Source organism: Castor canadensis, chromosome 9, assembly GCF_047511655.1.
Source record: "Castor canadensis chromosome 9, mCasCan1.hap1v2, whole genome shotgun sequence".
NCBI lineage: Eukaryota > Metazoa > Chordata > Mammalia > Rodentia > Castoridae > Castor > Castor canadensis.
Window position 1 is genome coordinate 39,040,600 of NC_133394.1, and position 27,642 is coordinate 39,068,241.

Here is a 27,642-nt window from a genome sequence, read left to right on the forward strand (position 1 = left end):
AAATTTACTGTATGATCCTACAGAGAAATAGTTTGCCAATTTCTGATCTAAACCGCAGGGTTGTTCAAATAAATAAGATGCTTAGCTGAGTTCCCAACATGTAAGCATGCATACATTCAGTTCACCATCATTGCAAATGCAGTCTAATAGAAATTCTGGACTATTCACCATCTAAAAACAGTAAAGCTTCTTAGCATTTTCCAAACTTTTTCTTAGTAGTAACTCTTAAGATGCCTAAAAATATATAATAATGTATATATTTTAAATATATAACAAATATATATAATAAAATAAATATAATATATAAAATAAATATAGTATATAAAATAAATAATAGAGGCTGGTAGAGTGGCTCAAGTGGTAGAGAACCTGCCTTGCAAGCATGAAGCCCTGAGTTCAAACCCTGGTACCACAGAAAAAAAAAAGTCATAGGTTCTGAGATGTGATAATCATGGGAAATTTAAACTTTGAAATAAAAATTCTGACTGATATACAGGAGAATGGTTTGCTCTCAATGAGGCAGTGTTGAGAGGTCTTGCTTAAGACAAAGGCTAAGAAATACAATTTACTATCTGGGTAATTCAAGGAAAAAATTCTAGCCAAATTTATTCAATGAGTTGTGGAAGCAATTCTGGTACTGGCTTAAAGGAGCAAGCAGGAAAGCCCTCGTGTAAAAAGCGAAAGCTGTCTTTCAACCGTGTTAAGAGACATGATTAAGTTTTCTTGAGTTTGGCTAAATATTTTAAACAGCAGTGGTAAACAGTGATGTATAGAAAGATTATTTTCTAAAGCAGTTGTAAAAATGGCTTAGTCTTCATACAGAAAAGGATTCATTTTTGCCAAAAAACAAACAAAACACAAAGGATATCTCACTCCTCATAAAGGAGACTAAGCCTAAGACAACAAAGGGCCACAAACATATTTACATGTTTGAAATTTGTATTATTTCAGACAAAAATATAACGTGTATTTTTAGGAAAAAAATAGAAATAACATATAAATCTCCAAGATTTCATTTTGAAAAGAATCTAGTATCAAACAAATTTATGTTTACATTGCATAATTCTAAACAAAGCCTTCAAGATACTAACGGCTCTTTTAAAGTGCCTTTCAAAAAACACTAGGTTCAGCAATCAATTCTACAGCAAAATTCTTACTGTTATATTTTAAGATTTCATTATTGTGCTACATTTCACTTGTAAAACATACTTTACTTACTAGTACCCACTTAGAAGTTGTTTGAGAATGTACAATTTACTCAGTGCAATAACTTTTAAAAAGATATCCTATGTTTTAGACTAACTTCTTGACATGTTTTCTCCATTTGTGTTACATTGGAAACACTTTATGGTAACTGTGGCAATTCTAATAGAAAAATCCTATGACAGTAAGATACTTCAAGTGTTTTCTTAACTGTTCAGCAGCTTAATTCAGTCATGGTAGGATGAACAGGTAGGAGGGATGCTCAGGTGGATGCATAGTATGAGCAAGAAACCTCCTTCTCAAACAGTAAATGGAAGGTTTTTCTTCATATGCAATTTGCAAAATTAAACTGACCATGGAATGCCTTCATTTTCTGAGATGAAGAAGATATATGTAGATGATGGAAATAGATACTTTTCAGCCTTGATTTACTTAGATCTGAAAAAAGTTTTAATGATAAAATTATGTCTTTAAATACATAAATCCATAAAAAACACTTTTTCATCAGGTTATATACAAATATTCATATAAAAAAATCACTCAAATGAAACAAGTATTGTATAGGGATTAGGAGGTACATAAAGATTCTCTTCTTCACCTTGTTTTTGAATTCTCCATTAAAAGCAAATTTGTTTTCTGCTTTTCCTTCTGGTACCTTATAAAATCTGAGCCAATTAAGAGTAGCTTCTAGGTAGCCTGGTTTGAACTTCTTAACATCATCAATATCTGTGTGGGAAGAAACATAAAGACATTTTATTAAAAACCAAAATTCACTTTATTAAGTGGTAGAGTACAGAACCAAAGTAGTCAGGAAACAGGGTACCTCATCCAGCTAGCATCATAATCGGTTATGCTAACTGACTGTGTAATGCTGACATACACTATATCACTTTAGACTTGTTTTCCTATGTAAAATACTATTCCTTCAGCCTCCAAACATTTACTGAGCACCTTTAGACAATGTGTTAGATATGGGGAGTCAGTGGATGGATACAACAAATAACTTTTGTCAAGATACTCAGAGGTTTGGCTATGGGAAACAGACATAGACAGCAAACAACAAATTATAATAAAGTACGAGTTTTTCAGAAATATACACAGGAATGGCAGTGTCATACAAGAGGGTGTGAAAGAAAGTGTCATAAAATTGGGAGGAACACCAAGAAGACAAGAGGGAGAAAGGTAGAAGGAACATCAAGCAAGGGAGGATATTTCAGAAATACACAGATGGCTTTACCTGGCTAGGAAATGGTGTTGGGAGGCGGGGGAGGAGAATGGGAGGAGATACCCAGGAAGGGCCTCTAGCAAAAACATGTATTTTGCTAAGGGATTGCTGGGTTTTATAGGCAATGGAGGGTTTAGCTTAGGGAAAGCCTCAATTTCAGGATGTGTGTTCTAGAAGTATTAGCCTAACAGGATACTGAGCACAGGTGAGGGCAATACCCATAAGAGAATACATTAAAGTTGGATGAGAAGGGTTCCATGCATTTTCCCCAAAATATTTAGTAAGTTCTAATTGTGCATCAGACTCAGCTCCAAGCAGTGAGTTAGAACAGTGAACAAAATCATGCCCCTGATGTCACGGCTTACACAGTAGTAGGAAGAGATAAGACAACAAATAAAAATATATACAATATGTTAAGTGGTGAAAAGTCCCATAAACAAAAATGAAGCAGAGTAAGCAGACAAAATGTGAATGAGGAGACTTTAAACAGGGAAGGATGTGATAATACATAGAAGTTTTTATTCAAATTCTGTAATGATTCTCAGGGTTTCCTTTTAAGTTCTATTCCCACCTAAGTAGCTTAACCATTATATTTTGATGACATCCACTGGAATATAATTTGAAATAAAACTGCTGTATTAATACTAATAAATCCTTCCTCCAAAAAAGGTCTGAGGGAATGCATCTTTTCCAAAAACAATTAAAAAATTTAACAAATAAATACTCTCAACCAGACTATGGCCTAAATAAAATTTAATATAGTCCTTTTGTACACAATATACTGTAGTACATAACAAATAGACCTGATGGCGCTTGAAAAATTAGAATTTCTAACCAGAAATCACGAGACAATACCCACATATGAACATCTTAAAGATTATTTGGTTTCAGACTCAGTCACCCAAGTTTTGTAAGAATCCACATCCTCTAGATTTGGCTGGGAAAAGGTAAGCACTTTGCAGTCATTGGTCAGATGAGAATTATTCTTTTGCCTTTTACATTTGCCTCTTGTCTGTTACACAATGGTTTAACACCTCCAGAGGCCAGATGCTTCACATAAATGAAATGAGTGTGGCATGGCAGACCAGGACAAAGGGAAGACTGAGGATGCTGCCTAAGGCATTCAAACTTAAAATTTAAAAAGACACCAATGACCACACATCTATCTAAGATAATTATGGAACAAAAAGCAGCAATGTTACAATTAACCAAGGGGGAAAAAAGAATCACCTGAAGAACCACATCTGATGATGGAACCATATCTATCAGTCAGAGTCAACACATTTCTTTAACAATCAGTAAGTGATAGGAGATGCATAAGACAGCGAATTTAAATTTTTTTAATATTTATTTTTATTAGCAAATATTCATTGTACAAGAGGGATCTGTTTGACACTTCTGTATAGTTTTACATTGTGCAACAGTGAGATGACGCTCTCTACCAACTCCCTGCCCGCTACTTCCTTCCCTTCCCACTTAACACAATTACAAGAGGTTTCATCATTCTATTTCCTTTATGTATATAAGCCCGCAGACCCTACTCTTTCATCTTCACCTCCTCCATTCATCCCCCCCGACCCACAAGAACACTCCCCACACTGTACCTATTTTACAGTCTTAAGACAGTAAATTCTAAAGATTAAGGTTATCTCCTTAAGGATTCTTCAGTATATCTTGGGCTACAGAGTTCTTTGCCATTCTCAAAATAGAATCTAATAAGGTTAAATAAATCTATTGTTTCCTCTTCAAGTTCTGATTTCCTTCCTGGTTCTTACTGAAAGAGTTTCTAAGGTGGATTTTCTATTGATCACTTTCTTACAACCTACCCCTATTTTTTAAAAAAGCATTCCTGTAATTAATAACTGAGTTTCTTCAACTCAATGCCATTTTTATCTTATTTAGAGGGGGGGAACCACCAGAAATGTACTTAATTAATGCCCAAAATAAGTAATTTTCTATTACTTAAATGTGCTTTACAACTTCATCAGTGTATCTTCCCCAGTCTATCATTCTCTGTCCTACTACATAAACATTGACTCGATTATGTTATTTAACTCATGACTTCGATTACAAAAGGAAAAGCTGGTGGGGTGTAGTGGTACACATCTGTAATCTCAGAAAGCAGAGATAGGAGGATCACAATCTGAAGATGAGAGACCCTATCTGAAAAATAACCTAAAAATGAGGCATAACGATTGAAAGGCCCCAAAAAAGGGGAAAAGTTAATTATCCAAAATCTATTTCATTTCAGTCTAGGAAGCTTTCTCCTCAGAAGTTACAAAGAGGACTATTTATACCAAAATAATTTTAAAAATCAAACATCAACTCTCAAAGTATATTTGAAACCTTGCCATTCTCAATTATTTACATCTTAATTTCTGGTTGTTGGCAGTTCTAAAATGGCTTCATTAAAAAGAATCATAAATTCTGACAAGCAGTGTGCACCACAATTACTTTGTTCCAGAGCTGTTCTCAAATTTGAAAGTTTAAATAAGGATTATAGTCTTTTAAAGACCATTTTAATATTAAAACTATAAAAGATTATTTTTTATAAATGACCATACTTCTATATAAATCCATTGCAAGTTTTGAAACTTTCCATATGAAATGTCAGTTAAAAAGCAAAACCAACAACAACATAGCAACAAATTGTAAAGTTCAATTTGGTATTCCCAAGTCCACATATCTCCATTTAATTTATTTTTAACTAACTTTGATTTATGTTTTAGCAAAAAGAAATTAACTTAAAATGCTTTAGTTAAAACCTACTACTTTGTCTCTACAGATATTAAAGAAATACAACACTTTTTATTTAGGGGTCTTTATTTTTTAACTTATATTTTGAGACCAGGTCTTGGTTGCACAGACTGACCTTGAACTCTTAATCTTTCTGTCTCAGCTTCCCAAGCAGCTGGGATGACAGACATGTGCCCCCATGCCTGGATATTTCCATTTTTACAAAGCAAGTTTTAGGGTGGCAGAGTGACTCAAGTGTTGAGCGCCTGCCTCACAAGTGTCAGGCCCTGAGTTCATACTCCAGTACCACCAAAAAAACCCCAAAACGTTTGTGATAGCTTTTCCTTTCACTGAGGCTATTGTTTCAAATTGCCTTTCAGTATAAACCAATTCACTTGTTTCTATAATCTAACAGAATATCATATATTATAATCAATAAGCAAAGCAAACAAAACAAAGCAAAAATCACAAAAAAGGATTTTAGGAATAAAGTTTTTTCTATTCCTTTTTATCCAAAACTACACTTTCTCACACCACAGAAAATTTCTAATTACATTTGCTTGCTGAGACTAAAATATTACTCAAACTTCACAACTATTACACCAACACTATTTTTGCCAAGCAAACAAACAGTAAATTATATAAATGATTTGAAAATCAAATTGATAAGGTACATTTCATAAACATAGCCCATGAATAATATATATGAAAGGAAAATCTAAAATCTGAGATCTATTTAATCTAGATATACATTAAAGTACAAGTGAACTATAAAAATTGGTACTGACTAAAAACTAAGAAAACTAAACTTTAAACATGAGGAAATTAGGACAACATTCCTTTTTTAATTTTTTTATTTTACTTCTTTTGGATTATCATCATTAATAATACAAGGGGATTTCATTGTAGGACAATGTTCTTAAGTACAATAACCTGGAGGTCAATAATAAATAATTTCAAATAACTCTCTCTTGCCTATCAAAAAAGAACTATACTTAGTATGCCTCTTTTTTTTTTACTTAACTAAAAATGGGATATTAAAAAAAAACAAAAAAAATGAAAATAATTTTGTGGTCCAATAGAAAGTCATAACTTAGCTGGAAGTGAGACTCAAGTGGTAGAGCACCTGCCTAGCAAGTGCAAGGCCTTGCTAGTACTGCAGTGCTGCCAAAGGCAAGAGAGAGAGAAACTCAATCAAAACTAGGAATATTCAGAAAATGAGGGTAATGAGAACACTCAGAAAGATGATAAGAACAACTAGCACAAACTAGGAAAAACAAGTGTTTTTCCAGACAGCATGAAGTTCAAATTCCAGTTCTGTAGTCATATATTGTGCCATGTTGGGAAATTATACTGTCTCTTCAAATCTAAAATGGAGGAGAAAAATTAAACTTGTCACGATTAATATATAAAAGTCATCTAATAAAATAATTCTTAGCAAATATGAATTATCATCTCTCCAGTCTCCTAAAACTTTGTTCATGGATGCAGCCACAGATATACTCAGAGGAAAACCTATGGCCTCACATGCTTTTACCTTTAAAAATATATAACTTCACTCACTAACATTAACAGTCATTTCATTTGGTTTTTTTTTTTTTTTTTTTGGTGGTACTGCGGTTTGAACTCAGGGCCTCATGCTAGCTAGGCAGGCACTCTACCACTTGAGCCACTCCGTCAGTCCTTTTTTGTGTTGGATATTTTTGAGATAGGGTCTCACAAACTATTTGTCTGGGCTGGCATCAAACCATGATCCTCTTGATCTCTGCCTCCTGAGTAGCTAGGATTACAGACATGGTCCAGTGGTACCCAGTGTTATTTCATTTTAATGTGTAATTCTCTGAAAAATCAATGTAGTTAGGTATTGATATAATAAATGTAAACAAGCAGTAAAAATAGCACATACACCTGCATATGATCTATTCAAAATCTTTTGCTATAAAAATACCTTTTGTTGTTGTTGACACTAAAGATCAGACCCCAAGTAACTTAAAAGAAATTGTGACAATACTGGAGATGGAACTCAGGGCCTTCCTCGTGCGTGCTAGGTTGTGTACAATTGAGATATATACCCCTATCTGAATTTGTAATTAAAATGACAGACTTCAGGTATTATTATTGCCTGTATCTCAGACATTATTATTTAGTTCTTACAGAATTATTTCTTTCCCAGTATTTCTGAGTTACAAGTAAATGCCACTTTAAAAAAAACATTTGGAACAGCGGAACTATATACATGTATATGTATATAGAATTATTTAAGTACAGTAAATGAAAATATTTATTTTTGAAATGAGAGACTTCCAAATTATCATCAATTAAACACATTCTCCAAGGAACAATGCTTTGGGGAAAAGAAACCTCTGACAAAGATGAGGCACAGAAATCATGTTTTAGCCCACGCACTCAGGCTAACTCACAGAAAAATAAGTAACATAAAAAGAGAAAACCCAAAAGACAAAAAACAAAACAAAAAGCAAGCAAACAAAATCCCGCCAAGATGAATACCTGTGCAAACCTATTGTGGAACAAAAACACAGAACAATGAAGACATTGGTCTGAATCCATGGGCGTACAGAGATTCGATGTGCAATTAGGAGACGCAGACTGTGAGCATATAATTTATTGTACATGCTGAAATATTCGAGAACACTTATCAAAAAAAAAAGGTCAACAGAAAGCAATTCTGAGATGATCCCTACAAAGGATTTTAAAGTAGTTTTATGAATATGCTCCAGACTTTCAGAAAATATGGGCAGACTATAGAAACACATGGAAATCTTAGCAGAGGAATAGAAACTATAAAACTTTCAAATAAAGAAGTTAGGCCATATTTGACAACAGAACTTGGATATTCCCCTCCACTCCCCCAAAAATCAGGGAACTAGAAAACAGATCAGTAGAAATTATCTACTCTGTCTGAAAAACAGTCAGCATAAAAGTCTGAGAACAAACAAACAACAACAACAAAAAGGCAAATAATTTCCCAAATGTAGTGAAGAACAAACTTACAGATCTAGAAAGCTCAGCATGTCCTAAGCAGGATAAGCATAAAGAAAAATATATTGTTGAAAAAGTTGGTGAACTCCAAAAACAAAAGAAAAAAATAAATGCTATATAAGTAGTAATAATACGAATAAGCTACTGACTTTTCATCATTAAAAAAACCCTTTCAACTCAAAATACTGTATCTAGTGAACATGCATTTCCAAAACAAAGGTAAGAAAAGACAATTTAAATAAATAAAAATAGAGAATATCTGTAATCAAGAGAACTGGGCTCAAGGAATGCTAGTCTTCAAGGTCCAAGGAAACAATATTAGAATGAAAGGCAGATCTGCAGGAAGGAATTAAGTATGGAAATGGCAAATACATGGGTGAATACAAAACAATACTTGTGAAAATGTGCATGTTTATTTCTCTTAATTTTTGAAAAAGACATTATTTAAAACAATATGTAACAAACATAGGAAGGATGGAGGTCCTGAGGGCAATGAGATATCTCATACACTGTTGGTAAACAGTTTGGTAATTTCTTATGCTGTTAAGCACATAATTACCATTTAACCCAACAAGTGTATTCTTAGGTATTTCACCATGGGGAAAGAAAACATATATTCACGCAGGCTTGTACTTTATTTTGTGTTCATAATGATTTTATTCATATTAGCCCCAAATTGGAAACCCAAATTTCCACTAACAGATGAAACTGTGGTATATCTACACTATGGAATACCATTCAGCAAAAAAAAAAAAAAAAAAAGTGACAAACTACACTAAAACATGCAATAGTAAGAAGTCATATGCCAAAGAGCATGTTTCACATACCAAAGGCAACAGACAATAGCTACTGACAGGAAATTCTAGAGAAGGCAAAACTATTGTGACAGAAAGGAGACCAGAGTTTGCTAGGTGGCTAGGGTAGGAGGAAGGGATTGGCTGCACGTGGGAATTGATAATGGAAATGTTCTGTGCTATGATTGTGATAGTTGTTAAGACTACAACATATAGTTATCAAAACTCCTTAAATTGTACACTTAAAGTGGGGCGGATATGTATGGAAATACAATAAAGCTGTCTAAAAAAATAAGTAAGTGAGAGTTCCAATCCTGAAAGAGCTCATTATCTACATAGATGGGCAGACATGGAAATGAACAAATTACAAATATGTGAAATCAAACACATCTTGCAGAATCAAACAAACTGGCATGGTAGGAAAAAGAAGATGTGGTTACTAACCAATTATGTTTACCTTACAGAGTCAAAGACATCTCACTGAGAGGTGACATTTAGACTGGCTCTCAAAAGATAAGGTGTTTCCAGGTAGACAAAAGACATTTCAGAGACGGAAATGTATCTGCAAAGCCACTGACAGGAGAGAGTCTAGCCATCTCAGGGGGAGGAGAAACTATGTGTACGGATCCTATTTCTATATGGTAAATGTCTAGAAAAACAGGGGAGAGGAGATTACTAAAAGGCTTTTATCAAGCTAGAGAACTTTGAGTTTTCTGTAAAAAATGGGGAGTCAGAAGATTTTCTACTTTCCTTTAAAGTAAGATTTCTCTACAATCAGGTAAGTTCGGTAACCAGTGTGGAAGATAAATTTTAGTTGCAGGATGCTGAGATCAGGGAAATGTTAACTCTGCTTCAGTGGAAAAGCAAGCAAGATATGATAGCTTAAGGCAAAGGGGAAAATAATAGATATGAAAGATATTTCTGAGGTTAAGGTGAGAGAATTTGGTGACAGACTGTAGGATCTGTCAGATTGTCAGTGACTTATTAAGATCACCAAGGACAGAGATGACAAAGTTTAAAATTGTGCAAATATAAAAATGAAGCATGTACACAGGACTCTAAAGAAATAACTGTTAAAAATGTCAAAATTTCAAGTACTGATCAATGTTTTCTCCCTTTAAAATAAGTGAGAAGGTACCTATTTTGAAGATATTTTCAAACTTCACTCAAAATGTTCATTTTTATTAGTACATATACATACACACTCACTTATTCATCAATTCCAAAAAATAATTGAACATTTATGCCATGCCAGGCACTATACAGACTCACCCAGGGAATGTTATCAAACTAAATAAATTCACATCTCTAACCTTACCATCCATTTCCACATTGGAAACTACCTGTATTTCACAAATATCTGAAGAAAAATTAAAATGCTGCTTTGTCTGGATATTCCACAAAACCATAATACAAAGAGAAGAGAGCATGTAATCAGCTAAGGATTTTTTATTTTTAGATAAAAATCAGTAACACAAATGTAATACAATATCTCCTTGCCTTTGTTATTTAAAAGAAAAAAAAGAATACCAGGAAATAGCCTCATGCTAGCATTTTGTCCAAAGGGGGTTAAAAAAAAAAAAAAGACAAGTGAAAAGGGAGGGGTGTTTATGACTCTATGGGATTTTACCACAGGAAGTTGTGAACATTCATTTGCACAAAGCTCTCACTGCAGTGTGATACGTGCTGCTTTCACAGAGCTAAACACCTTCTAAACAAAATCTTTGGGACGCAAGAATATGTGTCTTTAATGTCTCTTATAAATATTCATAAAAAACAAAATCTCATTCTGTAACAGTCACTGTATTTTCTGCACCATAAATAGAAGCTCCTGCTCAGAGAATTAATTTTCTTAATAGTTTGTGTTTACTCGGGATCTCCAGATTTTGATGGTTTGTAGACATTTTTGTGTGCCTATGTTTAATGAACATAGGCCAATGAACAGTATCTTCATTGTACTTGCCTTTTCCTTCTTTATTCTCCTGTTTCATAAATTTTTTGACCAAGTCAAAACCTATACTAAAAATATATACTTACCTCATGAGAAAATAATGGAAATTAACATAATTCAAAGTAAGGGCTACTAAGCAAGGGCATTCTACACATCGGCCTATCCACATATTGCATCAGAAAACAGTCTTAGAGAAGAGCCGTGGATTTTTCCAATAATATAAGCACTCATTACCAGTTTATAAGAAATTTCACAGGATAGTAAAAATTGGAACTTTGAATATAGAAGAAATTAAAATATTTTTCTAATGTGATTTTGATTTGAAGCACACAGCAAGTGTCTAAGGCACGGACTTCAGGTCAGACAGATCTTCAATGAACTTCCAGCTCTATCACTCAGAAGCCAACTTAAAGCACTTATTAATGTGCCAATGTTCCCAAAAAATCTATCTCACGATCCTTCCATTTAACCGTGTTTCCATGATGTATACATGTATGGAAATATCACAGGAAATCCCATTAATTTGTATCACTATTATGTTAATAATAATGACAATAAAATAATAAACTGTTTCCTTTAGCAGTAACTTTGTAGAGAATTTAGCTCTTTCTACTGATAGAAGACAAGCTAAAAATAAAAGATTAAAAATATTTCCTAGAACAAGAACTTAGAGATGGGAAAAAACTTAGGGATAAACCCTAGTGATCATTTACTGACTAGAGAACCAACCCCACAGTTTTAGAAATAAAGGAACTGAGGTTTGAGGAGGTTACATAATTTTTTCCAAGTTCAAATAACAAGCAAGCACATGAGAACATTTTAGAATTTACAGCTAACCCCATACTTCACATCATAGGAATGGCTGAAATCTAAAACAAAACAAAAAGCTGTATGAAGGTCAAGGTTCAAAAAAGAAGCAGCAGACTCACACTAATTGAATTCTTAATTATAGTACATTTAACTCAATTTGTACCTGATCCTCAACTGCTTCCTCCCACACTCCATTCCTACACACCCACTCCTCTAAGACACACCATAAATGAGATCAAAGAAATAAAGATCAAAGAACTAGCTCTCAGCAGACCTCTAATTACGATTATCTTACCAATGGATAAATTATCTTAGAGAAAATGGTCAGCATTCCCAGAAGGCAACAGGTACACTTGGCTAGCCCAGTATTTCCTTCAGAAGAGTGATATGCTATGTAGCAGTGGGTTGATCATGGGCTCTGGAACCCTGCTGGATTTGAAGGGCTGAAGTGTTATTTTAGACAAGTTACTAACCATCCCCTCCCCCCAGGGCCTCAGGTGCCCTATCTGAAGAAATGGGAACAACAGTACATCCTGATTTGAGTCATGTGAAAATTAAATAGATAATTTCAAAGAAGTACTTGGCATAGTTCTCAGGCACACAGCAATGCTCCACAAATGCTAGACCTACTAGGACAACTTCAGTGATGTGCCAACCCCTTTCCACACCAAGTGCATTCCACTGACTTCTGACAGTGCAGGAAAGCAAAATGAACTCTTCCTTATGTTCTCCCTTAAGCACTATGTTAGTCTCGCTCTTGTTTTCCTGGTCATTTGTTTCCCAAGTGACAGTTTTAAATTATATTCTAAAAATATAATTTAATATTCTAACACCATATTAATTTTTTAAAATTAATTGCAAGGATGCTAGAAATGTTTGCTTAGCAAATGAAATTTTCAGCCAAACTGATTCAGTTTCCACAGGTTTATTACTGCCCTGAAAGTCAATAAAAGGAATTAAGAAGTTTTATTTGACTTTTAAACTTCCCTATATGTATGTTGAAATTCTATATATTTCAATAGCATCAAAAAAAAAAAAGAAATCAAATACCTAGGAGAACACTTAACAAATGATGACCTTTACAGGAGAACTACAAACATTGAAGAAAGAGACTGAAGACTACAGAAGGTAGAAAAATCTCCCATGCTCATGGGCTGGCAGAATCAACTGAGTAAAAATGGCTATACTACTAAAAGCAATGTATGTCAACGTAATTCACATTCAAATCCCAATGATTTGATTTTCTTTGATTTTCATCACAGAGATTAAAAATTCCCCTAAAGTTCATTTGGAAACACAAAAGACCGTGAATAGCCAACGCAATACTCAGCAAAAAGAGCAATGCTGGAGGTATCACAATACCCGACTTCAAACTATACTACAGAGCCATAGCAATAAAAACAGCATAGTACTGGCACAAAAACAGATATGAAGACCAATGGAACAGAATAGAGGACCTGATATGAATCCACGCAACTACGTAACACCTAGGAATAAACTTAACACAGGATATAAATGACCTCTAAAAGGAGAATTACAAATCATTGAAGAAAGAGACCAAAGAAGACAGCCTCTTCAACAAATGTTGCTGGGAAAAGTGACTATCTGCCTACGGAAAACTGAAACTTGATCCAAGCCTGTCACCCTGTACTAGTATCAACTCTAAGTGGATTAAGGACCTTAATATCAGACCTAAAACCCTAAAGCAAGTATAGGGAATTCCCTACTGGCAGTCTAGAGTTACTATTTAAAGTCACAGAAGCAATAAATACATCTTGAAGTACAATACTTAAGAGTTATTAGGATAGCTGAAGATGAAATATAGCAGAATAATTGAGAAATGTTTATGAAGTTAATTTCCCCATCTTCAAAGTAGCAACTCATGTCAATAAAGAAGATACATAAGTTAAGAAACAGAGGTGTAAACTCATTGTTTACAGAATAGAAGCAATCACCCAAAAGAACTAAGGACATAGAAACAAATAATATGAGAAGACAGCGTGGGAGGTAGGAAGAAGAGAAGGAAAGAATGAAAGGAAGAAGGAAAGAGAGAAAGGATGGGAGTCACTAGGAGAGAGGAAGGGAAGGGAGGGGAAGGGAAGGGATGGGAATCCACAGAATATACTTTCTGAGTTTAAAGTATCATAGTCTGTCTGTAATTTTCTTCTCTCTTGCTCCTCCTAGCAATATAACACTACTCAGACAAAAATAGGTTGCACTTTATAGTCTATGGAAAGAAAATTAAAAAAACAAAGCACATAAATTTAACTTCTACCTATGTAAATGGTGTTTTACATGACCCTGTTTTAAGTTCTAAGAATTCCAATGACACATTAATTTACTTTATCTTCAGGAAAGTTCCAGACTTACCATTAAACTTTTCAGCTTCAGGATCATTTACATTGATAGCAATTATTTTCCAATCTGTTTCACCCTCATCAATAAGAGCCAAAATTCCAAGAATCTTCACATGAATAACATCTCCACGAGAAAGAACCTTTAAAGAGAAAAATGTCACAATTTACAAGGCTTTGGAGCATAACATAAAAAAAAAAAATAACAGATTAAAAATACTACAGACGAAATATAAGTTTCAATAGTTAAAAACAATGTGAAAATACTCTTAAAAGTCCATCTTGCAATGTCCTCTTTAGAATTAAGTATCTTAAAACTTTCACTTCCACCCATGACGGAATTACTGATTGAAAACAAAAAAGTATTCTCTGGGAAAACTGGACAAAATATAAGAAATCACTTTTCAGATATTAAACAACAGGTAGTGCAGGACTGTGACTCCAGAGTGAAGTAAATAAATGAGAAGAGCCTGTGATTTGCCTTGGCTTTCTCCTCAACACACCTTCCAGACCATGGCCCAGGGAAGGGGAACCCAGGAAGAACATGGCAGCAGGGGCAGCGGGGACAAGAATAGTTTTTTAAAAACTGGGAGGATGAGGCAGCTGGAATTTGTTGGGCCATATTCTGGACATGAGAATTAACTCCAGAAATCTACACAGGGGCTTCTTTGAAACACTGATGAAATACTAACCTGCTTACACATGGGGTGAGCCCCATGAAGCCGAGCAAAGAATAACTGCCAGAGAACAGTAAAAGGAGTTCTTACCACCCAAAACTCTCATTCAACCATGGTCTAGAAGAAGTATACCTTAGTAGTAGAGCTAAACTAGTCCACAAGTAAAGGTAACTCAGGACTGCCCTAACAAAGTTTTTATTTTTCTTTTTTTATGTCCAGAAACAATCAAAATGATTCACAAGTAGCCACCTGCCAAAACAAATATTCTTTAAAGGAAGACAAAAGTCATTCAACAACTGAACAGTCATCACAACTAAATCTTGCCAATAAGCAGAAAATTATAAGCCTTAACCAGGAAAGAAAAACCATTATACAGAAGCAAATGACAGATAATGAATGGACAGACCAGGCCTTTAAAACAACTACTGCAAATATGCTCATAGATTTAAACAAAAACATGAAAATGTGGAGGGGAGAATTAGAAAATATAAAAAAGAGCATCTTTAAGATGCCATTTAAATTTTTTTGGGGGTGTGGCACTGGGCTTTGAACTCAGGGCCTCATACTTGCTAGGCAGGTGCTCTTACTGCTTGAGCCTCTCCACCAGCTAGATGGCATTTTTAGAGTTGAAAAAATACATTATCCAAAATGAAAAATCCTCTAGCTCATTTTAACAACAAAACAGTCATTGCAAAAGGGAAAATTAGTGAACCAGACACCCCATCAAAATTAACAAAAAGAAAACCAAATTAAGACACATAATAATCAAACTGCTGAAAACCAGGGACAGAAAAAAATATTAAAGGCAGATGAGGGGCAAGATTACATATTAGGGTATAAAAATAAATGACAACTGTTGTCTTCTTTCAAAACAATGAAAGACAAAAGACAAGGAATTAAATCTTTATAATTCTTCAGGAAAAAGTGGATCAATCTAGAATGACTGTGGACTGGGAGAGACTTGCCAAGGGCAACAGGAAACCTTGTGAGGGATGGAAATGTTCCATATCTGCACTAGAAAGAGTGAAGGGTATGTGTGTGTGATATCCACCCAAGGTAAATGAACTTTATTTGTAAAGTGGAAACATTTTATGGAATACAATTCATATCTTAATGAAGCTTAATAGTTAAAAAGCCAACTGTTAAAATATTAGCAACTTATGTTACATGAAGAGCTACTAAGATGAAGAAAACCACGAAATGACTGAGATGAAAATGGAAGAAACCATGAAAGACAAATACAGAAGAAAAAAAAGAAAACAGGCTTAACGATATGAAAAGATGCTCAAACTCAGTCATAACATAACCATCTTGAGGTTTAAATAATATCACTGCTTAGTGTTCCCAGGACTCTCACACAACAGGCAGTTGTCTGACATCTCAATCCTCATATTTTGCTTTCCTCTATTTTGGAAGGAAATATCTCTGAAGAAGAAGTATCTCTGATACTTCTCAGATACTGAAGAAGTATCTCTGGCTGCCAGCTCTAAATTTATGAAGGGGATCATTTTTCCTATTCCATGCAAAGAAATCAGAAGTTGAAGTACACATTTGATTTCACTCTACTGAAAAACAAGCCCAGAAATTATAGATATTATGCAGCACAGGTAAATGTGGTGGGGTGTGCATTGTTCTATTACCAAGAAGATTTACAGATGAAAGGGAGTCAAAGACAGGCAGGGGACAGACAGACAAAGAAGAAGGGGAGCTGCCCTGTCCTCTCCTGACTGTCGCTATCTTGGAAGAATCTAACATTTGCAGTCTAAGTTTAACTGGTATTCTAATGACTACCTATAAAGTTTTACATAATAATTAATATGTACAATGAAAAGTTTAAAATGCCATTTTACTAAGTACAAATTTTTAATTTAAAAACTCAAAATCTTTGTATAAGAACATAATCCATGTATTTAAAAAATATTTTATCAAAAAAGTAGACAGTTTAAATCTGCTGCAATTTGACACTGAAAATTAAGTCATTTGTATATATAGAAATTTAAGATACCCAGTAGACCTAGAAACTCATCCCAAACAAAATAAAACCCTTATCAGTCATTATATAATCTAAACTTGGCTCCTGATGCAGGAAGAAAAGAGACCTGAGAATCCACTGAAATTGCTTCATGGTTCCTGTTTTACCACATGTACAAGTTACTAGTGAAAAGTGAAAAATTAAAATATAGCCTTAAGAAAGAATGACAATAAAACAATTATTAATGTTAAAGATACAGATAAGACAGGTTTCATCAAATGCTTTAAAAAGATTTTAGGAGAAATTTAAAAACAGCAAGAAGTTGGCAGATGTTTGCTGTGCTTAAGAAAGCTATTTCAGTGATCCCTCAAGCTGCCAGCACCTACATTCCTTCTATATCCTTTCATTTTTACAGGTTTAGTTGGCTATAGAATTTCCTTGTAATCTTGAAATGTGAATACATGCTCCAGAACAAATTCCTTCATGAGTCAAAATTCAGCTTTACATTTAAAAAGTAAGGTATGTAAAACAAAGTCACTTTGTGTCCTGAAATTATTTATTTTGAGGAAAAAAACTATGATTTTGCACCATAAAGTTAAATTCTTTCAGAACATTTGCAAAGTGATCCTAAAGTTTTCACATACATATGCATGAAGTTGTAATTAGTTTACACAACAAAGTAGTGTGATTGCAGAAACTAAACTGAAATCGCACTTTTAGGAGAAGACACATAATTATATTAATCAGTCTCTCACATGTTTAACCTCTATTAAGTTTGCAGAGGCATTATATTAGGCACTGTGTATAAAAAAAACAGAAAGAAAGAATGGCTGTTCTCAAAGATTTACAGTCTTGTTTGGGAGATACACACTTCCCACCAGGATAGAATAATACAAGACAGGATGCAAAACGTGCTTTAATAAAGGTAGACAACACAAACTAAGCATCTGTCATCTCAGATAATAACAGCTGAAGTAACACGGCCATAACCTATATGGTCAGAATGGATATGAAGATATATGCTAAATCTCACAATTGTAGTGCCGAGGCTGGGGACTCAGGCTCCAGACTCACCTGGCATTTAACCCCAACTCTGCCAACCACCAGCTCCATGAGTTAACCTTGTTGGGACACAAGTTTATGTAAAACTGTATAATAAACATGCTGTTTCATAGGTAGCACTGAGAAATAAGTGACATAATTCACACAGAGTATCTCGCAGAATAGTTTACAGCTCCTCTCTAAGAAGTGATATTAAGATTTGGGTTAAAAAAGGGAAATCATAACTTTCTCCCCCTACCATTCTAGGTATACAAAAAAATGTTAGAGGGGGTTAAAAAGAAAAAAGCTTGCCCTCAGTCAGGCATGGTGGTGCACACCTATAATATAATCCCAACACTCGGGAGGCAGAGGCAAGAGGATGGTGAAATTTGAGGCCAGCCAGGGCTACACAGTGAGATCGTATCTCAAAAAACTGGAAAACAAAAATAAAATCAGGGACTTTCCCCTCAAGTATATCCTGAAGAATGAAAGACAAAGAATTAGATTTCTAAGTGACATTTCATATGTCACGTCCTACAGTGATGTAATTCTATAAAAGGCATGGAACTATCTTCTTCAGCATGCTTAAAGAAACACCAAACCCCAGCTTTCTTAACCTGCTCCTCTATGTCTTAATAGAAAAAGAAGTCCATCTTCATTATCTGTACTTATTGCAGGTGAAGAACTGAGCCTCCTCCACTCCATTGTTAGATTCCTATTTCACCTGCAAAGAGTTTCCTGGACGTACAGGATGCTCTTGGTTCAGGAGATGGTAACAGGAGACACATGGGCTTCAACATGGGCCCCTCTGAACTGATCTTGGCACCAACTCACAGAAGCCACTGTTTGATCAGCTCAGCTGCCCTCTTTACATGCCTGTAGGGGTGAATATGAAAGCCACATCTGCGAGGGAAATTTAACAGCAACACTGTTCATAGTAGTGGCATTAGGAACAAAGAGTTTCCCTTTATAGTTTGGTCTTAATTGTCTGAAAAACTGAAATGCTGCCTCCTTACCCCATCTGTCTCCTCTCCCTACCTCCCATACATTTCACCAGCTGTAATCATAAAGTATTTCAGGTACTTGACCTCAAATCTGAACTATGGGTTTCTTAAATTCTAGATTCCCAAGTCCAAAAGGAAAACATGACAAGTACTTATAAAAATATGGGTGATATTTATAGCTCTAAATATGTCATATATCAAAACTGAAGTACATTGCAGAAAGATTTCAGTTATTTAGGTAAATACCAATTTCTTCAGTCTGAATCTTATGAAGAGAAAGGTGGGTATGGATGGTGGTTCTCCATTCTAAAGAGGGCATCAATAGAGAAATCTGGTGAGAAGGAATCAAGTGAACAAGGATCTAGAACTCTCACAGAGGAGGAACAACTACCAGAACTAGAGTAAGAAGCTTCGAGGGCATAGTATATGGGACCAAATATAAGATCCTTTATAAAACAAAATATATGAGACTAAAAGTACTATAAGATCCTTTATAAAACAAAATATCTGAATATGAAGTTATCACACAATTACCAGTGAAAAAAAGATTGTTGTTTAACTCACTGATACATTAGTGGAATAGCTCTGAACCAAGGAAGTTTTGCCCTTCAGGAGACATGTTGGCAATGTCTGTAGACAATTTTGGTTGTCACAACTGGGGAGGCATTCCTAGCAGCTAGTGGGAAGTGGCCAGGGACTCTTCCATCACAGTCCTCTCTAACAAAGAATTATCCATCCCAAACACCAGAATTACAGAAGCTGATGGCAAGGGTTCTTTCAGAACTTCTGAGACTCATAGTTTTTATTTTTTATTTATTTTATCTTTCTTTTTGTCATTGTTGTTGTTGTTTGAACTCAGGGCCTACACCTTGAGCCACTTCATCAGCCCTTCTTTTTGTAATGGGTTTTTTCAAGATAAGGTCTCACGAACTATTTGCCCGAGCTGGCTTCAAACCATGATCCTCCTGATCTCTGCCTTGAGTAGCTAGGACTACAGGCATGAGCCACTGGCATCCAACACACATAAAGTTCTTAAAAAGCACATTCTAAATTATTTTATGTTCTAATTCACAGAATTTCTTTTGCATTTTTGAACAACATAAGACTGGGTAATAAGAAAAGCAGGAAGCATATCCAGCAGATTGTCAAATTTCACCAAATGTTCATACACTCTGATCTGGTAAGAACAGAGAGGGGTGGTTTTATTTCAAACAAACTATTGCTTTAAAAGCTAGAAAGAACTCAAACAAAAAACTCTGGACAAGATGCTTAGAGAACAAATGGTAAAACCCATATGAAATTTCCACATTTCAATTCAATCTAAATCAACTGAACAAATTTATGCTGACTGACTGTATAATGTTTAGTCTTCTCTTAGAAAACAAATGAATAATATATAATCTCTCAAAAAACTTACAATGTTAAAAATCTCTATGTCTGTGATTCCTGGTCTATTATCATCTTCCAGGATTCTACTTCTTTCCTTTGCTTATTACCAACGTGATGTTAAAAGAGACTTTCTACCACAATGTTCCTTACAGTCAATTTAAGCATTCTTCTCATAGTCAGGCATGAAAGTGGCATACCCCTAACAAAGACTTCTTTACATGGTGATTGTGTACTTACTTCTTATTTAGTAAATATTACTAAATATTACTTTAGTCATGTTGACTAAAGGAATAAACTGCTCTGGCAATAAAAAGAAATCTTTCCCTGTTCTCCTGTCAGTCTACCCTTCCAAGAAAATTAATGTGCTGCCAGATTTTGTTATCAATTCTGTTAGAGTTTCATGTTTGGAAAGTGTGCTAAGATTGTGAAACAACAGCATAAGTTTTTGCCTCAAAGGTTTTAGGTTGAATAAGACTAAAGTTATTACCAACTTTTCTAGATGTTGTGGAAATTGCAAAAGACAGTAGTATTTTTAGTCATAAAACATAGGACTGAATTCTATCTCCATCATTACAAGAGGTGAATTGAGGTAAATTATTTCACATGTATTTTAGACTTCAGCTTCTCAACAGTAAAATGAAAATAACATCATTCTTCAGCATTGGGCTTAAGTAACGAGCCAAAGAAAAACAGATAGATGAACTAATGCTTAAGAGGTCTTCTACAGATACTAATTTTTTCTCTCTGAGCTTTACATGAACTAAGCACACACCTACCACCTGCTGACTTGCAGGAGCTTGGTATAAACAAAACCTAACAGGTACCTAAAAACCTAAGCTCCATGCTTATTGAGAACTTCAAGGAGGTAAACTTCAACCAGGCTCAGTCAACACATGAAAACAATGGAAAGTAACATTGCTTATGGCCTATTAGCCTGTGAATTAGGTTTTCTATTGCTGTATAATAAATTATTACAAACTTAAAAGGCTTAAAACAGTGTAAATTTATTATTTCACTGCTTCCACGAGTTAGGAGTCTAGGCCCACCATAGCTGCATTCTTTATCTAGGGTCTCACAAAGCCACAATCAAGGAAGAGTTCACTTAAATCTGATTCCTAGCAGTTGCAGGACTAAGGTCTCTGTTTGTTTGCTGGATGTCAAATGTGCAGCATGCTCACTGTAACCAGACATCAGCTCCCATGTGACATCTTTTCCTCAACTTCAAACTAGCAATGGTGTATGAGTTCTTCTCACATGACTGTCTCAGATCCTCTTCTGCCACCAGCTATAGAAAACTCTTTGTTTTTAAGGGCTAATGTCATTACATGCATGAATAAACAAAGATAACCACCCTACTTGAGAGCAAATTATGCTATGAAAAGTAACATAATCTAGAAGAGTGGTGTCTCACCGTATCTGTAGGCTCTAGGCATTAGAGAAGATATCTTTTGGGTGCCATTTTAGAAATTCTGTCATATCTAGTTATTCCAAAAGAAATTAAAATGGAAAAGCTATATGTAGGAAAACTTCTTTAACTATTATCAATTCTATTAAAAAAAACTGGAAAAAATGCCCAACAAACTCAAAATATTTATACATTTATTCAAGAAAGAAGAAAACATGGAAAGAGTAAGACAATGTAACTTATTGAGGTAGCAGAATTGTGAGGGAAGGTTTGTCTTTGATTTTACTTCCATTAATATAACTAGAATTTTCTTGCATAGTAAATAACACTGAAGGAAAAAAATACAAAATATTGAAAACATTTTGGTCGAAGATAAAAACAAAAGTAGACAAATATAAGAAATCATTTCCCACAGAAGAAAAAAAATAGCATTTAGGGCTCATTGGATTCAAATAGTGGGCTAAGCCTACAAAAGTATGACTCTAGAATAAAGTAGCAATATTTTATGTACTGGCAACTGTAGGACCTAGGGATTCGTTTTTTTTCTTTTATATGCTTTCTAATAATTTCATCATTCTAGAATGTCTTCCCTGCTCTTGGTATTTCTTGGTCTGTGAAAATTTCCCCTATACCTTATAATATCCTAATCTACGTTAAATTTGAAGTGCTCTCATTTGATCATTAATAATTAACACTACAGCTACACAAAATAGAACAATGACTATTCAATATACTTTTCAGTAGTCACTATATATCTATTATGTTCTAAGCTTTATATGTAAAGTGTAAAAATATGGTTTTGGTAATATATATACCATATTAAAAATCACTTATATTTAAAGTCTTTAGTTTTATTCTGCATATTCAGTTACTTTGACACATTTATTTAAAAACCCATATTGAGTTTTCTGAGTTATTCATTTGTTCTGTCAGTAACAAATTATTGTTACTAAGTCAAATCAATTTATCAGGTACAAATGTTTTCATGTGATTCCTTCCAGCTAACACAGTTAATTACATGTTCACTGACACATTTTTACATGGGTGGAAAAAGAGACTTTTATTTAATCTTTTCACTCACACTTAACACCTGTACAAGGTTTAAACTGATTTAATAATTTGTACTAAATATGAAGTAAATGACCCCAGCACACTGCTTTAGTGACTCTTACATATTATGCAATAGGATAAGGGGATGTGACTGAAGAACCCAGCAGTGGCATAGCAGGTACTCATTGAAATATCTTTCATTACTTTGAGTCTATTCTTTTTATACATAGTTTGGTACTCCTTCTGGGGAGAAAGTGTTCAAAAATTAAGTTCCCATAACGATAGCTTAAATTTGAAAAAAGAAAAAAAGCTTACAATTGGTTCATATTTCTGCTGGAGAGATACAGGAATTATAGTCACATACACAGGAATTCTAACTTATCTGTGTATAAACTAGAAATATGAATTTGCGCACATAACACAGAACAATGACTGTAGTCCATGGAGGGTCAAAGAAGACTTCCCAGGGGAAGTGATTTTAGCTGGTATCTTTAGATGAGCAGTGGGAACAAGAGTGAAAAGAAGGAGGAAGTACAATAATGTAAACACTCTTCCAGAGGGAACAGCTTGCGTAAAAGCCTGGACATGAGTGAGAACAGATGCACTGCAGGAACAGAAAGATCAGCACAGCTGGTGGGCAGTGTCCAGACAATGAGTGGCAAGAAAGGAAGCCAGAAGAGGTGTAGGAGCCAGGTCCTCAAGAAAGTAAAGCAGGAGAATAGAATAAAAGTGATGATAGGGACAAGACTTAGGAAGGAAAATGGTTAGTAGGAGGAAAAATTCAAGTAAGATATGAATGGACTGGATAAAGTTAGCAGCAGTGAGAATGGAAAGAGTCAAACAAATTTAAAAGCTCTCTGGGACATGGAAGCAATTTTTCATGATTAACTGGGTGAAAAAAAGCACAGATTGAGGTCAAGGAGCACCACTCAGTTTCTAGCTTAAGAATCTGGAGATGGGAAAGGAAAGAGGAGAGATGTCATTCACTGAGACTGAAATTACTAAAGAGAAGTTAGTGAGAGAGGAAAATAATGAATACAGCTTGGGACAGGATGAGTTTGGGAAGACTGAGAAACATCCAAGTACAGATATGGTAGTTGAGTATGTGGATCTGAGCTGAACTTACCAATGTGAGAGCAAAACCAGGGGTACTGGAGATTGGATCACCAAGAGAGTTCCTACATGAGGAGAAAGGAGTTGCATAAGAGTACATCCAGCAGCTATAGAGTAGCAGAAGAAAAGGACCTCGAAAAACAAACCAAGAGGAAGGACTCAGAATGATTAGAGAAAATACTATGATATAGTAGTCAGTGAAGAACTGACTGACTCAAGAAGAGGAAGTCAACAACATAAAATGCTAAAGCAAATTTAAATTAACAAAGCCTATGAAACAGGCTCATTAGATTTGGCTAAAAGAAAGCTATCATTGACCTTAGTGAGAGCAGTTTGAATGAAATGGTGGCGGTGGGGGTGATAGAAACAATTTTGCAATGGGTTGAAGATTACAAGGAAAGTAGGAAATGGGATGAGTGCTAAAAACTCTTCTCACAAGTCTGCATGTAAAAAGGGGAAGAAGGGAGGCAGCATGTGGAAAGAAGCCAATACTAACACAGGAAAGAGAAGGGATTAGAAAACAGCACCATTTAAACTACTGAAAGGACAGAATCAAGTTCAAGCACAGGTAGTGGGAGCAAGAGAACAATGCTTGCAGATGCAGTTCTGAGGGAAAGGTGAGGGAATTCTCACCTGTTAGTGTTTATGAGTTGTACAAAATGAAAGACTAGATGTTCTGCTGGAAGTGTGAACAAAGTGGGACAAGCAGAGACAAGAAATATTTATAATAAATGTAGTAGAAAAAAGAAGAAAGAAGTGGCTGAAGACATAGAGAAGAACTGAAGAGTAACATCAATCTGTGAGATTGTGGGGTTTGTTTGTCACCAATAGGACTTGCAACCTGGAAGCAGGTACAAAAAGAAAAAGAACAATAAATGTTGGCAAGGATGAGGAGAAACAGGAACCTTTATGCACTGTTGGTGGGAATGCCAGTTAGTACAACAACTATGGAAAGCAGTATGGGGATTCCTCAAAAAGTTAAAGATAGAACTGCCATATGATCCAGTGATACCACTCCTGGACATCTACCCAAAGGAACGTAAAGTCAGGATACAATAGAGACACCTGTACACCAATGTCCATCACAGCACTATCACAGTAGCCAAGGTATGGAAATAACCCAGATGCTCTACAACTGACAAATGGATCAAGAAAACGTGGTACATATATACAATGGAGTTTTAACTCAGCCATAAGGAATAATGACCTGTGGATGGAAAGTCAATGGATGCAATTGGAGGACATCATGTTAAGTGAAGTAAGCCAGGCTCAGAAACACAAAAGCTGCATGTTTACTCTCATACATGAAAGACAGATCCAAAAGACAAATATACACAAAAACAAATATGATCATATACAAACTCATATGTACAATGTTTTTAACAGTGGAACTACTCTGGAACTCAGGGAAGGAGGGAAAGGAAAAGATAGAGCATCAACAATATTGTAAAACATAACCTCTGTGTAGGTGGAGGATATAAGGGTAAAGGAGAGCAATGGAAGGGGTTGAATAGACCAAAGTAAAGAAGACTCTCAGCAAGGACACATTGAGAAACCCCTTGGAACACTGACTCAAATATTAATAACAAAAGACAGTTGTAAAATAGGTATGGTGTGTGTGGGGGAGGGGGTACTTGTAGGAGGGGGAAGGGTGAAAGAAGATTAAGGCAAGGGTATACGTGGATGGACTTCATACACTTGCATGAAATAGAACAAAGAAACCTCTTGCAATTGCTTTAAGTCAGGTGGGGAGGGGGTCAAGAGAGAGAGAGGGTGAAGGTGATCTAACCAATGTATAATATAAGCCTATGTGGAACTGTTACAATGAATCCCCCCATGCAATGAATATATAATAAAAAATTATAGAAGTGAAAATTAAAATAACCATTTTCAATATCAAATTCACCAAAATGATAAGGAGATGCTAATATTAATTACCCTGATTTAGTCAGAACATATCTGCTCATATTGAAATGTCTCACTATACCTCATAAATTTGCATATTATGTGCTGACCAAATTTTTAAAACATTTAAGGATTTGAAAGTGTTAACTATTCTGATTTGATTATAACACACCATATATGTATGTGTGCATGTATTTAGAACTATTGCACTTGATGTCATAAATCTGTACAACTAAAATAATGTGTTTTGTTTGAGACAGGGTCTGGCCACTGATCTGGAACTCACTAAGTAGCCCAGGCTGGCCTTAAACTTGCAATCGTAAGAATCTGATACTTTTAATTATTATTTACTATTTTCATAATGAACAAATTATTCTGCCAATTAAAGTTTAGGGAAAAAAGAAAAAAGAACCAGTTGACTTTCATCAGTATGAACTTTCTGTCTGGATAATGGCAAGGTAGCTAAAGATAGAGTTTCGCAAACTTACTGTAAAAGGTCATGTAACATGTTTTAGACTTCACAGACCCTACAATCGCTGCCACAATTCCTCAACTCTGCTGATGTGGTGCAAAAGCAGTCCTAGAAAATGAGTGCATGATTGGGCATACATGTGTTTTATACATGTTTTTTTGTTTTTTAAAAAAAAAAAATCAAAATCAGGTGGTATCTGGATTCTATTTGATGTATTTTACCAACTCCTGGCTTAAGAGAAGGAAATCAGAGACTGAGTACACCAGAAGAGTCAATAGGCTTGCACTTTGAAGAGTTGAAGAAATAGAGACTAAAATGAAATTTTATGGCATGAATAAACCAAAACACATGTTAGAATTAACACAGTCTATAAAACAAACCTTTGAGCCTATTTCACAAACATCAATAGGATCATTATCTCCACAGCAGTCTGTGTTCTTATCTTTTTGATGGGGATCTTCCCAAGTCTAAAAAAGAAGCAGAAATGTAGGTTAATGCTCACTGTAATATAGCTTAATCTTTCCACATGATCATGAAGTTTTATAGATAGTTATAATCCAAAGAAAGAATTCTCAGAAATTACATAGGCTCAAGGGCAACACACCCGTATATCCCTAACCATCATAATAATTAAAATAGATGTATAGTATTCCTCCCTTCTGTCTCTCATTTGTCTCTATAACCACATCTGAAAGTGGGTGGAATTTCCAGACACACTCTCTTCCAAGTTTAGTCAGATACTAAATTCATGTTCATGAATCACAGAGATTCAGTTTGGATGTCTATGTCCTTGTTTCTGTGTTTCCCCTGACTGTCTCAATTTTGGCTCCATCACTCACTGCTTCCTGTAACAAGGTGAGAACCTAGGGATCTAACCTTTCCATTTTTGAAAATAAACTTACTAATCTTTATATATCTTCAACTAGTAGAAATAGATTTTTCCTTCAAAAACCAAAGAACAAGACTTTACATACTCATTTCACTTCATTAAAAAAATTCTCTACTTTTGCCATTAAATTTCAAGATCATAACAAAAAATACAAGATGCCAACTCCTCAGTTTACTGGAAATTTTATACTGTTGGCTACAAAAATACATTGCATTTTTATAAATGAATAGCGTAACAGAATTTCCTGTCAAGTGCGAAGATCCCCTAGGCACTACCCATTCCCAAAAGCTTCATAACTGTCTGATTCTGAATGCAACGCAGAAGTTTCCCAAAAGTATTTCCCTTAGATCTACATTCTAAGGGATGCAAAGATGGTGTCATTTCAAGATTCACTTATCACTATTATCCTGGATTTCAGACTATCCAAGTTTTAGTTTCTCTAATTGTATGCAGACAGATAAAAATGCACACTTATTTACAGCCAACCCTGGATAAACTCCAATATTCTCTTTGTAGTCCTAATTATACATATCTAGGAATGAACCCACCAAGCCTTATTAAAAAAATAATCAGATCCAACAAGATTCTAGGACCCCATGTACTAATACTATTAATAAAAGAGAAAACTGTAATTGACGACCTTTCATACTGG

General features: G+C 34.9%; 1 protein-coding gene across 2 annotated transcripts in view; it reads right to left on the reverse strand.

Moving 5' to 3' along the window:
• Ppa2 (inorganic pyrophosphatase 2) overlaps positions 1 to 27,642 on the reverse strand; it is a 73,427-nt gene that overhangs the window by 17,984 nt on the left and 27,801 nt on the right. For both annotated transcript variants that reach the window (XM_020182770.2, XM_074041478.1), the window contains exons 6-8: positions 26,482 to 26,568; positions 14,090 to 14,216; positions 1,802 to 1,929 (exon numbers count right to left, since the gene is read on the reverse strand). In XM_020182770.2, coding sequence (XP_020038359.1) covers positions 1,802 to 1,929; positions 14,090 to 14,216; positions 26,482 to 26,568 — 342 coding nt within the window. The remainder of the gene's footprint in view (positions 1 to 1,801; positions 1,930 to 14,089; positions 14,217 to 26,481; positions 26,569 to 27,642) is intronic.